The sequence below is a fragment of the Podarcis liolepis genome (genome assembly GCF_965112155.1).
Source record: "Podarcis liolepis genome assembly, chromosome: 9".
In the NCBI taxonomy this organism is placed as follows: Eukaryota; Metazoa; Chordata; class Lepidosauria; order Squamata; family Lacertidae; genus Podarcis; species Podarcis liolepis.
In genome coordinates this window covers 76671976-76686709 of record NC_139564.1, presented here as the reverse complement: position 1 = coordinate 76686709, position 14734 = coordinate 76671976, and the positions used below count along the sequence as shown (strand labels likewise).

Here is a 14734-nt window from a genome sequence, read left to right as displayed (position 1 = left end):
TTCTGTTAATTATTTCAGCAAATCCTTTCCATCTTTCTCTATTTTCTGTCATATGATTATGTCAACATATTTTAACTTTATTTTCCATTAATACTATAATATTTATGCTTAATTCCTTAAAATATTTCTACTAAAGCCGTATAATTCCCTTCCAACATTTTTCTAACACTCATTAATTTTACATTATTTTCATATATAGATTTTAAACTTTTTCCAATATTCTTCCACCGTCTCTTCTCCCTGGTCTCAGATTCTGCCAGTCTTTCCGTCAATTCCCTATAGTCCATCAACCCGGTGATCTTCTGTCCGAGGCTCTTAACTCTTTTCCAAGTCCCTTCTGCAGGTCTTCTTCATATTTATACATGCACTTTACTTTGTCTTCTCCTGATCTTGTTCTTATTTTCCTTCCTTTGATGCTGAAAAGTATCTTGGGGAAATTCCCACCTAGCAATGTTTTTATTCCTTCTCGACAAGTCAGCCAAATCTCCATAGTTAAAATTAAAATTCAAAAGATATTTCCAGTCGTATTTTAAAGTTCCTCCAAGTCTGGCGGTCCCCACAACTCCAGTCTCCTCCTGACCCAAGTCCAGGTCCCAAAGGTCAATAAATCCCTGCATGAATGGATCTATCCAACTTTCCTTCTCCAGTCCAAGCGGGGCCCCAATCCTCAAAGTCTGACTTTCTCTAAATTCAGTCATAAAGGGCATCAATTTATAGTCATCAAATTGCATCTGTGAGGCTGGAGCTTGTGCTACTTTAGGTTCCACAACAACAACTTTCTCCCCCGCCTTCTCCTCAATTTGCCATGTCAAAGTAGATCCCTGTATCGATTCCTGAATAGTTTCTGTATTAATATTCACTTTTTGTCCCAAATTAGTCACTTTTTGTTCCGAGTTATCAATTTTTATAATCATCACATCCGTCTTCTTATGGAGCTGTTCCAGTGAGTCATTAATCTTACATAATGCAACCACTAAAGCTTCTTCTGTCAACATTCTTAACGGTCCAAGGTCAATCCCAGAATCTCACAGTCTTATCTTACAGCTGGAAATTCCCCCAGCTCAGCTCATGTAACAATTTCAAAGGCTTCCTCTAGGGGGAAACAATTTCTATTTGTATCAATCCTTTTAAGCACAGTTCAAGCAATAGTTAGTTTCAATTTTCAATTACTTTTACTCCTTTTTAAACGCAGAAGGAGACAATGGAAACAATGTATTTCTCTTCTTTAACTTACTGTCAACAAACGATCTATTCACAGTCAATGAGCATATCCAAAACTTCAGTCTTACTAGCAGCCCGTTTCCAGGTTCAGAGCGGTGGTAATTTGACTTTCTTCACTCTCTCCTGCAGGCTTACACGGTCTAAAATTTCCCCCCTCTTCTCCTGCTTCCAAGGGGAGTTTGATGATTTTAGCCGATGGAAGTTTAATCCTTTATGAAAAGCTTTCCAAGACTTTAGCTTGCAGCCTCTTTGCTTCAGTCTATTTACAAAAGGGGAAGGCGGACTTCCTGTTTGAAACCTCCCTGTTTCAGTGCCAAATTAAGACGTTTAAAAATCCAATTTTCCATTCTACTCACGGGTAGTTGTTTTAAGATCAAATTGTCCACAGGAAAAAGCCAGCGCTCTCCGGCAACAGCAATGCGGCTTCACTCCGTGAAAGAAGCAGTCAATTCGAAGCACCGCGCCACTCACCCCACGTCGCTCTGGATCCCCGAAATCGGGTTTCCCCGCGAGTAGGGGAGGCGCAAAAGGTGCCAGTCGAATCCCACGTTCACAGGCTTCTCCCGCCTGTGGTTTTTTGTGGGTCCCCGCCTTCGCCGTGGTGGCCAGACCCTAATTTCCACGAAGCAAATTCCTCCCGATCAGAGGAATTCAGCCATTACCGGAGGCGCTAACCCGGAAGTTGCTCCATGTGGCGACAGTAATTCTAAGGGAGGGGAAAACTATGAACAACAGAGAGATGGTCAAGAGGTTAAGCTCGCCAAATCCCAGATACTTCTGGGAACATGTTCCTGAAGCGAAAGATGCAGCCCTCAGCTGAAAGTATTATATTTACCTCCCACCGCCCTTAAATCAGTTCTTGAGTGACATGCCTGTGTTCAACCACACACAAATCATGCTACGTGGTTTAAAATATAGGGGAGAATACTGATACAGGCAAAACAATGATTCACACAAAAGGGCTGGTAAGCATGCTACGGGTGCCACAAAGAAACATTTTAAAAAAGCACATGCCACATAAGGCGGCCAATCCTGTCACAGTAAGGTAAAGGTAAAGGGACCCCTGACCGTTAGTCCAGTTGTGGCCGGCTCTGGGGTTGCAACGCTCTTCTCGCTTTATTGGCCAAGGGAGCTGGCGTACAGCTTCTGGGTCATGTGGCCAGCAGGACTAACCCGCTTCTGGCGAACCAGAGCAGTGCATGGAAACGCCGTTTACCTTCCCGCCGAAGCGGTACCTATTTATCTACTTGCACTTTGACGTGCTTTCGAACTGCTAGGTTGGCAGGAGCTGGGACCGAGCAACGGGAGCTCACCCCATCGCGGGGATTTGAACCGCCGACCTTCTGATCGGCAAGTCCTAGGCTCTGTGGTTTAACCCACAGCACCACCCGCATCCTGTCACAATACAAAGGTTGTTTATCTGCAGTGGCTCAGAAAACACTAAAGCGAGATTTTCTCCACAAGACCACAAGTCTGTGGTGTGTAGAGGGAAAGCTGCCTGGACCACTTGGCAAGGCTCTGTGTAATAGCTCACCCCTTGAGAACAGGTGTATTTATGGATGGCACAAGAACATACAAACATGCCTCACACACGGTCGGACTCTTGGGTCCATCTAGCTCAGTATTGCCTACACTGACTGGCAGTGGCTCTCCAGGACTTCAGACCAGGTCAATCCAGTTTCAACCTGGAGATGCCAGGGACTGAACCTGGCACAGTCCGCTTGCAAAGCCAGCCCTCTGCCACTGAGGTCGGGCCCAGTTCCATCTTACAGTATAGATTAAAAGGGAGAGCTAAACTGCAGTAATATTTTTATTCCGTTCTTCCCCCAGGAGCTCTCCACACACCTTTGAATCCTCAAAACAATGATCCAGTAAGGTAGGTTAGGCTGAGAGGCAGCAGCCAGCTTCAGGCAACCACTGAGCTTTGTACAAGTCAAAATGTGATCCATCACAGCACTCTGGCAGCAGCTCCTCCACTTAGAATCTCAAGCACTAGACAAACACTTTGTCAATGTAACCTGAAATGAGCAACACAGGAAGAGAACACATTTTTTGCCCTCTGACTCCTCTAACTAGACGCAATTCTCCAGGGTTTCATGGTCCTTCCCAATACTTTTAAACTTGAGGTGAACTTAGGGACCTTCTGGATGCAAAGCATTTGCTGTACCAATGAGCTAGCAGTTCTCCAATTCTGGAAATGGATGGCAGTGGCCCTGGAGAGGCAGATTCTGAAATAATGTAAGCCTGCACCAGGGCACTCACTACCTATAGCAGGGGTCCTCAAACTTTTTAAACAGGGGGCCAGTCCACTGTCCCTCAGACACTGCTGGGGGCCAGACTATAGTTTGGGGAAAAATATGAATGAATTCCTATGCACACTGCACATATTTTATTTGTGGTGCACAAAAACAGGAAAAACAATACAATATTTACAATATACTTTAAGGGCATTGCACATGGTGACATTGTGGGCACTAGCCAATTTGCTCTGTTCTGCCAGAAATGTAAGGATCTTCTTCTGCAGAACGTGAACATTTTCAAGAAGATATATTTGGATTAAATGCAGTGCAGTTGCTCTAAGAGTGAAGACATTGGAAGAGGCAGTACAGGCAGAGCTTGGCCATCACAGCTAGTAGCTGTTGAGAGCCTTCTCCTCCATGAATTGGTCCAATTCAGCAACTTCCAGTTAACTTGGTGCTGTGTGCGTGTTCTTTCCGTGGGCTTGGAAGTATGTGACGATCGGGGGGGGGGGGTGTCACTTGTGTTACACGCACGTCTTCGGGGAATAAACTCTGATTGCAAGAAATGTTCAAAGGAGGAAGAAAGAAGGAGAAGGAGGATGAGAAGTGTGTGTAAAGGGGTGGGGGAGAGAGGAATGACTGGGTCCACTTAAAGGGAGAGGCTCTTGGAGATTTCTGAAACCCTGACAGTTGGGAGGTGAGGGAAGTGACCGGTTAAGGGGATCTCCCTGCCCCCTGGCCACAGGCAAAGGCGAAGACTGCAAGGCCTCGCCGGGATCCTGCAGAGAAACCATGGTGCTGGCTCTTGCTGTGGAGGCCTCGGCTCTGCCAGAGGTGGGCGATGGCCAGGGCAGGTCTCTTCCCTCAGCGCAAGCAGGGGCAACTCCCAGGTTAAGGCTCAGCGTCCTGATTCCCCACTGACAAATACCCCTTCCTCTTGGTTCATGTGGGAACCAATGACACTGCAAGCAATAGCCTCCAGAAGATCAAAAGAGACTACGAGGCTCTCGGCAGGAAATTGAAGCAACTAAATGCACAAATTGTCATCTCATCTGTCCTCCCAGTTGAACGACGTGGCCCAGGGAGAGAGGGAAAAATAGTGGAAGTGAACAGCTGGCTTCGCAAATGGTGTAAACAGGAACGGTTTGGATTCTTAGATCACGGACTGCAGTTTCTTGAAGATGGACTTCTGGCAAGCGATGGGCTAAACCTCACAACGGTTGGGAGAAGTGTTTTTGCCAAAAATCTCAGAAACCTCATCAGGAGGGCTTTAAACTGACTAATGTGGGGGAGGGAGACAGTGCTCCTGAAGGTAGGAGTCTATCAACTGATGAAGATGATCATCCAAATGTCAGACCAAATGGAGCAAACAGCATGCAGACCTAGTGGTGGGATGAAAAAATCCTTAAATAAGAGACACGGGGGAATGATTAATGGACTTCAATGTCTGTACACTAATGCGCAAAGCATGGGAAATAAACAAGATGAGCTTGAGCTCTTGGTACAGCAAACTAAATATGACATAATAGGCATCACTGAAACCTGGTGGGATAAGTCCCACGATTGGAATGTAATAATGGGGGGATACAATCTATTTCGGAGAAGCAGACCAGACAAGAAAGGAGGAGGAGTGGCGTTATATGTCAGGGATGTGTATACCTGTGAAGAGATCCAAGATTTAGAACCTCAAAGCCAAAGTGAGAGCATTTGGGTCAAAATTAAGGGAGAGAAGAATAACAGTGACCTCATTGTGGGAGTTTACTATAGATCCCCAAGCCAATCGGAGGACATAGATGATGCCTTCCTGGAACAGATGGCCAAGCATGCAAAAGGAAGGGAGATAGTAGTAATGGGGGACTTCAATTACCCGGATATTTGTTGGATGTCAAACTCAGCCAAGAGCATAAGGTCAAACAGATTCCCCACTGGCCTTGCAGACAACTTCATTGTCCAGAAAGTGGGAGAAGCAACAAGAGGAACAGCCATTTTAGATCTGGTCCTAACCAATGCTGATGACCTGGTTAGTGGGGTAGAAGTGGAAGGATCATTAGGCGCGAGTGATCATGCTCTTCTGAAGTTTACTATACAGCGGAAAGGAGCAGCCAAGCATACTAGGACTCAATTTCTTGACTTTAAGAAAGCCGACTTCATAAAACTTAGGGAAGTGCTGCGTGAGATCCCATGGACAGTAATACTAAAAGGAAAGGGAGTTCATGATGGCTGGGAGTTTGTTAAGAGGGAGATAGTAAAAGCACAACTTCAGGCAATATCAATGAGATGGAAACATGGAAGGTGCCTAAAGTAGCCAGGGTGGCTATCTAAAGAACTTTTAACTGAGTTAAGATTAAAAAAGGATGTGTACAAAAAATGGAAAAGGGGGGAAACCCCAAAGAGGAATTCAAACAAATAGCCAGCACGTGTAGACACAAAGTCAGAAAAGCTAAAGCACAGAATGAACTCAGGCTTGCTAGAGAGGTTAAAGGCAACAAAAATGGCTTTTATGGGTATGTTCGTAGCAAAAGGAAGAACAAAGAAACAGTGGGGTCACTCAGAGGAGAAGATGGTGAAATGCAAACAGGGGACACAGAAAGGGCTGAACTCCTCAATGCCTTCTTTGCCTCAGTCTTCTCCGATAAAGAAAACAATTCCCGACCTGAAGAATTTGGAGCAAATGATTCAGCAGAGGAAACACAGCCCAGAATAACTAAGGAGATAGTACAAGAATACTTGGCTAGTTTAGATGTATTCAAGTCTCCAGGGCCAGATGAACTGCATCCAAGAGTATTAAAAGAACTGGCAGAGGTGATCTCAGAACCACTGGCAGTCATCTTTGAGAATTCCTGGAGAACAGGCGAAGTCCCGGCAGACTGGAGGAGGGCAAATGTTGTCCCTATTTTCAAAAAGGGGAAAAGAGAGGACCCAAATAATTACCGCCCAGTCAGTCTGACATCAATACCAGGGAAGATTCTGGAGCAGATCATTAAGCAAACAGTCTGTGAGACCTAGAAAGGAATGCTGTGATCACCAATAGTCAGCATGGATTTCTGAAAAATAAGTCATGTCAGACTAACCTGATCTCGTTTTTTGACAGAATTACAAGCCTGGTAGATGAAGGGAACGCAGTGGATATAGCCTACCTTGATTTCAGTAAGGCATTTGACAAGGTGCCCCATGATATTCTTGTAAAGAAGCTTGTAAAATGCGGTCTTGACTATGCTACCACTCTGTGGATTTGTAACTGGCTGACTGACCGAACCCAAAGGGTGCTCATCAATGGTTCCTCTTCATCCTGGAGAAGAGTGACTAGTGGGGTGCCACAGGGTTCTGTCTTGGGCCCGGTCTTATTCAACATCTTTATCAACGACTTGGATGATGGACTCAAGAGCATCCTGATCAAATTTGCAGATGACACCAAACTGGGAGGGGTGGCTAACACCCCAGAGGACAGGATCACACTTCAAAATGACCTTGACAGATTAGAGAACTGGGCCAAAACAAACAAGATGAATTTTAACAGGGAGAAATGTAAAGTATTGCACTTGGGCAAAAAAAATGAGAGGCACAAATACAAGATGGGTGACACCTGGCTTGAGAGCAGTACATGTGAAAACGATCTAGGAGTCTTGGTTGACCACAAACTTGACATGAGCCAACAGTGTGACGCGGCAGCTAAAAAAGCCAATGCAATTCTGGACTGCATCAATAGGAGTATAGCATCTAGATCAAGGGAAGTAATAGTGCCGCAGTATTCTACTCTGGTCAGACCTCACCTGGAGCACTGTGTCCAGTTCTGGGCACCACAGTTCAAGAAGGACACTGACAAACTGGAACGTGTCCAGAGGAGGGCAACCAAAATGGTCAAAGGTCTGGAAAAGATGCCTTATGAGGAACGGCTAAGGGAGCTGGGCATGTTTAGCCTGGAGAAGAGGAGGTTAAGGGGTGATATGATAGCCATGTTCAAATATATAAAAGGATGTCACATAGAGGAGGGAGAAAGGTTGTTTTCTGCTGCTCCAGAGAAGCGGACACGGAGTAATGGATTCAAACTACAAGAAAGAAGATTCCACCTAAACATTAGGAAGAACTTCCTGACAGTAAGAGCTGTTCGACAGTGGACTTTGCTGCCAAGGAGTGTGGTGGAGTCTCCTCCTTTGGAGGTCTTTAAGCAGAGGCTTGACAACCATATGTCAGGAGTGCTCTGATGGGGTTTCCTGCTCGGCAGGGGGTTGGACTCGATGGCCCTTGTGGTCTCTTCCAACTCTATGATTCTATGATTCTATGATTCTAGAGTCCAGGCGATTTTGGCTTGGGGATTTGCAGGAAAGGAAGTGGGTCTCCAGGTAATCGTCTCTCTCTTAAGTCAGGCTGTAAATGCACAGGAGAGTGTGACGGCATAACGACTCCCCTTCTCTCCTATTCCTGCGGTTTGACAGGGAACGAGAGAATGAAAAGCAAAATGTGGCGCTCGAAGCCAAATGACTGTTGAGGGAATAGTTGAGTAAGAAACTGCCTCTGCGCAAGAAAGACGAAGGAAAGGAAACCAGGGAAAGAAAGGGAAGCGAGAGGAGCGGCTTTTCGGTTGAAACTGCCAGGAAACAAAGCAGGGAGGGCGGGAAGTGCCAAGCTAACTGGGGAAAAGAAGCCGCTTAGCAAGGCGACAGGGAGAAAGGAGCGTGGAGTGAGAGAAAACCTCGGGGTTCAGTCCACAACAGCCTCGCCGCTCCTGGGGCTCCCAGAGCAGCCTCGCTAGAGCAGCCTCTCTCCCGGCCGATGAAGCTTCGCCTTCCCTGGCCCTCTGGACCATGTTCCCTGGTGCCACCCACCATGTTCCTGTGCCGCTAAAGTTTTGGGCCAAGACCCGCTAGACAGCAGCGGGTTCTGCAACTGCCGGGCGGACCGGGTTCAGGAGCCTAGCGGGCCGCATCTAGCCCGCGGACCGTAGTTTGAGGATCCCTGACCTATAGCTTGTAGCTCTGCATGAAACTGTTATAATAAAAAAGGGCTGGTGTTTGACAGTCCTGTTATGAATGTTTAGTTATAATGGTGGCTGGATTCAGATGACTATCACATCTTGAAAAGCAGAAATATAAATGAGTCGTTTTGCACAAGCAAAGAAACAATCCCAGAAGCCCCAGCTTCCTACTGTATCCGAACTGGGAAACTATGGTCAGCAAGGACACTAAAAAAAAAGTCTTTAAAATATACTGAGTGGGAAGGGTCAGGAATGCCACTATAAAAGAGAAGGAAGAAAAGCACATCTTTCAACATTTGTCTCTGTGTAAAGCCAATCTGTTACCAGCTCAGATTTTTTGTAATACACTAGTATTTAAATGAATGTTCGACATGGAACAAGAGTGGGAAAAGATTACCATATTTCTTTGGTAATGAGCCACAACAAACACTTCAACTCAAGCTGCTAACAGCTGCCCCTGTTTCCACTTCCTTGACTTTGGGGGGGGGGGGTCCTCTACTCCAACGTGCCGCATTGTGGCATATTAACAGGTACACAGTTTTGCTCAGTATGATTTGAAGATCACAAAATAGAAAAGAAATAGGTCACTTAAGGATGGACAGATGGAAGCCAACCCTTCAGTGTAAAAAATGATTTTAAGGAGATGAGGATGCCTAAGGATGTCTAAGGAGACCTAGGAGTTGTTTGCCACAGGAGCACATGGATGAATTTGAGTATTTTAAGAGGATTATCATTTCACATTTACTAATTCATGTCATCTGTATACTCATAGTGATCCCATTTTTCAGTTCACAGGCTTATGCAGCCAAAATATCAACAAACGGCGCATGACGGTATAAGCCAACCTGGCGGTTAGGGAGAAACACTCCCAAAAGCAGCCCAGCGAGAACAGAGGGAACTCAATGGCTACAGAATGCTGGCTGCTGAAGTGAGAGGGGGAGCGCAATAGGGTATCTAGAAAAATAAGTCAAGTCATTGTCTGGATAGGTCATTTCAAGCATTTTCCACTTTAGTTGCCATATTCCATGTTCTCCCAAATCTGGGCAACCAAATTTGGAAAGTCACAAGAGGGGTCTTCTCACTGTCTTCCCTGCAGATGATGCAGCACGGATCCAGAAATCCTATCAGCATTTCCCTCCAGCTGAAAACCCTTAGCAAAATACTAGCTGGCATATTTATAGGGCCTTTCTTGCAAAACTGACCCAACTGCGTGATCTGCTTTAGGTTACAGGACAAGAATGAAAGTAAGATTGACAATTAACAAACATTAGGCACTTGCCACCAGGAAGATACATTAAAACAAAGGTCAGATATAGGCTTACAGACTATATGCAGTTGTCCAAAATTTAGCCTGTTGCACTCCTTGTTATTATTTAATGTGCATACAGCCCTTCATCCGAGTATCACAGTTCACAACACAAAAATACAAAATGAGAACATAAGAATTCAGGTTAAAAGGAAAAGAATAAAAACATTTCTAACTCAAGGTTGGGGGAATGAAATTGCCTCCTCTCCCCCAATGAAATAAGGCCCAAGTTTATAATAAGTTTGATCTCCTGTTTTTGCTGGAACATTTTGTTTCAAGGTAGATAGGTTACTGCCCAAGCACAGCTACACTAAAACTCTAGATTTCTCACGAGCAGTAGCAATCACTTCTCTTTCAAAACACGGATTCAAAATGAACCTGGAAGTCCCTTCTCTAGATAGTGGGTGAGACACTCTTCACTTAAAACTACAATGAACAAACCAAGCACTATGGCTGCCAGTGCTCCCATCACTCATTGGCTGAACATTGGCTTGCTTTTGTCTAGCTCTACAAGAGTGAGAGACTTCCATTTTAAAAGAAAACCAAAGTATGGAACAGCCTGAGTGAAAACTGGCCAACCGACAGTTTGCTGACTCCATTCACATCAAAATATGTCCTTGGGGATCGATGGGAGAGCTGCTCAAGAAATCCAAGCCTTTAACGCAGCTGTGACTGGGCCCTGCAGTGCCCATACCACAAGAAATGCTGGCTGGGGGGAGCAGTGGGGGCACCAAAAGAGAGGGGTGGTTGTACACAAGAATGGAATGGCTGGAACCCTGAACAGAAGCCCTCCATGCTGCAAGGGAGAAGGGTGCAGATAAGACAGGCACCAGGCTGCTTCGCCAGTGTGACCACGCAGCCCTGATCTTCCCACCCGCAGTCACACTGTTGTTGGGAGGGTGCCCCTTCCATGCCATACTGGACGCCACTGACCAATATTGGATTCAACCTCCAAGTGCCTATCAATGTAAGAGCTAGAAGCTGCTTAGCACAGCAGCTAAAGGAATGAGCTCTGAATTAGGAAGCTACTAGTAGTGACTCCCAAGCCACCCTCTTGGCCTCTTTCCTCCACCCCAACTGCAGTAGGGAATAAAATTAACCTATTTTGCAGGATTCACGTAGGATAATTACATCAGGATAACATATGCAAAGCACTTTGAACAATAAAAATGCTCTGTATTACACTATTCAGTTTTTTTGTATCCTTGAACTTACGCTTCAGCATTCTTCTGAATAAACATTGCTTTGGGGGGGGGGATTATTTGCCCCTGATAATTCAAGACATTTCTTGTTCAGAAACATAACTGTTTGAAGCATGTACTGTAAACACAATGTTAACACAGTAAGCAGGAAAGTCGCCTCAGTTAAATACAGAAAAAGTGTCTAGATATATCAGTTTTATTCCTGAGCATCTTCATTCCTGACATTATGTTGGCAACCTCAAAGCAGTTGGAAACTCTCATACCAAAATTCCACTTGGACAGCAGCACTGCGTGTATTGGGATGTCAAGTCACCACACCAGTTAAGGAGCCTGAAAACCTTTCAAGGAAGGTGGTGGCGAGGAGCCCATTATGAGTGGGAACTTTTCACAGGATAATTTTCCAAGTGGAAAAACAGGCCCCAATTTACTGACTGTGGCATCCTTCTGGATAGGCTCTCTTGAGTTGAGGGTCTGAATTGTGATTCTACTCCTACTTGGAAAGCCGTTCCAGAAAGTGGTGACTATTGCTCTGCCTCGTGGCATTGAGGATACGTTGTCCAACAGGGTTGTTTTATCCGTTATGCTTCTTAAGGTCTATATGAAGCCACTGAGAGACACTATCCAGGCGCTGTCAATATGCAATGACACCAAGCTCTACATTTCCTTTTCATGCAACCGAGGTGGAGCCGGTAAGCATTCTAAACCAGTGCTTAAAGCTCATAATGATGGGGTTTTAATCTGGTTTAGTATTTTAACTTTTATGTGTTTTAAAGTATGGTTGTGAATTTTTCTCCACTTTATTGTTTTATTTCTTTGTAAACAGCTTTGAGCTGTTTTTTTTTCTTTTGTAAAAATCAAACGGTGTACAAATCTTATGAAATAAATAAATAAAAATAATGGACTGCATGAGGGCCAATATACAGAAGTTCAATCGGACAAGATGGAGGTACAGTTTCTGGTTTGTTCGTCTACCCCGTTAGGTGGTTTTAGACTGTTTTGGATCAGATTGCACTTCCCGTAAAAGGAACAGATTCAGAGTGTGGTAGTACCCTTAGATCCAGCACTGTCACTCGAGGTATAGATGGACTATTATTCCTTTTCTTTTTTAAAAAAATATTAAATTTCTGTACTGCCCTTCATCCAAAGATCACAGGGCGGTTTACAATACAAATTGTAATGAGGAGATTAATGAGAGCTGGCAGATATAAACTTATCACACCAGTATTTTGTCAGGGCTTCCAGTCGGAGGCTGGGTGGTTCTGAACACCAGTTTCTGGAAACTGAAGGAGGGCAGAGGGGTCTTGCGCTTGAATCCTGCTTGCTGGTTTCCCATTGGGGCATCTGCTGGGCCACGGAGAGAACAGGATGCTGTCCTAACCCAGCAGACTCTTCTTATGTTCTTACTAAAGAGTGGGCTGCAAGTTGCCTTGATCTTATGGGAAAAGGGGGGGGGGGATAGAAACATTTCAAATGGGTGACCCATTGGTAAGTATACCGAGGGTCTTGCATAAATTTTGGAGTTTGGTCAAGTAGTAGGCTTTAAGTTAAACAAAAATAAAACAAAAATGACGGCAAAAAATATGGCAGAACAACAAAAGAAGGATTTACAACAAAAAACAGAATTGTCAATAGAGGAAAAAGTGAAATATTTGGGGGTATGGCTGACAGCAAAAATATAAACTTTTTAAAGATAACTATATTAACACTTGGGGGAAAATAAAGAGGTATGGGGGAGGATGAATTTATCACTGTGGGGAAGGATATTAGTAATAAAAATGAATGTATTGATAATAATGTTATTTTTGTTCCAGTCGATCCCAGTAGTCAGTGGAACAGGACACTTAAAACAGAAAGATATTTCTAAATTTATCTGGCAGGGGAAGAAACCGAGGATAAAGTATAAATTGTTAACAGACACTAAAGAAAGAGGTGGCTTCTCCCTGCCAGATCTGAGATTATATTATGAGGCATCCTGTCTTTGCTGGCTGCGGGAGTGGATTGATTTAAAGAATGTGGATATTCTGGACTTAGACGGTCACAATAACAGATGTGGTTGGCATGCATATCTATGGTATGGAAAGACAAAAGTGTGTAAAGGTGCGTAATCAATTTACTTGGTGTGGGAGAAATATAAAAACTTATTGGAACGGAAAACACCTTGGTGGATCTCCCCACTGGAAGCAATATCTGTGAAAAAACTTAATGCAAAAAGTGAGTGGGCAACTTATAAAGAGTTGCTATTTGAAGCAGAAGATCAATTGAGAATAAAAAAAATTGAGGATGTAATACATTTGGTGACAAGACTGGCTGCAATACCACCAATTAAATGATGTGTGTATGAAGGATAAAAGGAATACAGAATACAGAATACAGAAACTTCAAGGTCTGAAAAAGAACTATTGGAGAATGTTAAACTGATTTCAAAAATGTATAAACTACTGTTAGAATGGTATACTAAAGAGGAAGAAGTGAAATCAGTAATGATACAATGGGCAAGGGTAACTGGACCTAATATACAATTGGCACGATGGAGAAAAATATGGAGGGAAGATTTAAAACTTACAGCATGCTGTATGTTGAAAGATATTTATATGAAAATGATGTATCACTGGTACCTCCTACTAAACTAGCAAAAATGTATAGAACTGCTACAGATACATGTTGGAAGTGTAAAGAGAAGGAAGGCACATTTTACCACTTGTGGTGGATGTGCAAAAAAACAAAAGCATATTGGGAAATGATTTATAATGAGTTGAAAAAAATGTTTAAAATAACTTTTGTAAAAAAACCTGAAACTTTCTTACTAAGAATTTTAGTTCCAGAAATACCTAAGAATCAGAAGATACTATTTATGTGTGCTACAACAGGTGCGCAGATGCTACTTTCCCAAAGATGGAAGGAGGACAATTCACCCACAAAAGAAGAATGGCCAATAAAGATGATGGACTCTGCCGAATTGGCAAAAATGACCGGGAAAATCAGAGATCAAGAGGATACTCAATTTAATAAAGAATGGGGGATTTTTTAAAGTTACTTGAAAGAACACTGTAAACAATTGAAAACGCTGGCAGGATTTTAAAAACACTTGCAATGAAGCAAGAATTATGATAAAATTGAGATTTAAGAAAATATGGAGAATACAATACGATGCAGTTTGAAAAGAATATCTGGAGCAACCATGGAGGTGTGGAGGGAAGTTTGGGGATTCTGAGAATCCTATTTGTAAAATGATTATGATTTGTGTATGATGACAAATGTTAAAAGTGAAAATGAATTTTTTAAATTTTTTTTTTTAAAAGAAAGGTTTCAAATAAATACGTCATTTTGCACTTACCCTTCTCTTTGGTACTCCTCATCCAAATTTGACAAGAGTTGGGAACCTGCTACAGACAGATCTAGCGCAGCTAGTGGTAAATCCCGATAAGCAAAATTAACAAGCTGTACAGGCGCTACGCTTTTGGTCTCTTCTTCTATTTGCTGAGATATTATTTCAACTTCTGAAATTCCGCCTTCTATAGGAGGCCTAAACAAATAAAGTCAACAGAAATGAGAAACAAAAAACAGAACACACATGATCACCAAAAATGGCAAGCTATATACCACAACTGGCACCACTCAAATTTTATTTTATATAACAATAAGCTGTGCAATCATCCTTTGTAATGCAGCAAAGAGAATATAAACAGGGTTATCTACTTATACATATACAGTAATTCTTTCTGCACAGCCATCAAAAGAGAGAGCACCACTCGTGGAGGAGGGCAAAATATTATCTAAGATACGAGACTGAAGC

At 43.4% G+C, this 14734-nt stretch overlaps 1 protein-coding gene across 8 annotated transcripts in view; it reads right to left on the bottom strand.

Moving 5' to 3' along the window:
* Positions 1-14734, bottom strand: part of TMEM266 (transmembrane protein 266) — a 103489-nt gene that overhangs the window by 41619 nt on the left and 47136 nt on the right. For 6 of the 8 annotated variants that reach the window (XM_083460742.1, XM_083460735.1, XM_083460737.1 and 3 more), the window contains one exon: positions 14276-14464. The exons of the other annotated variants lie outside the window; for them this stretch is intronic. In XM_083460742.1, the coding sequence (XP_083316868.1) occupies positions 14276-14297 (22 nt within the window). In that variant the 5' untranslated portion in view covers positions 14298-14464. The remainder of the gene's footprint in view (positions 1-14275; positions 14465-14734) is intronic. 8 annotated transcript variants of the gene reach the window in all.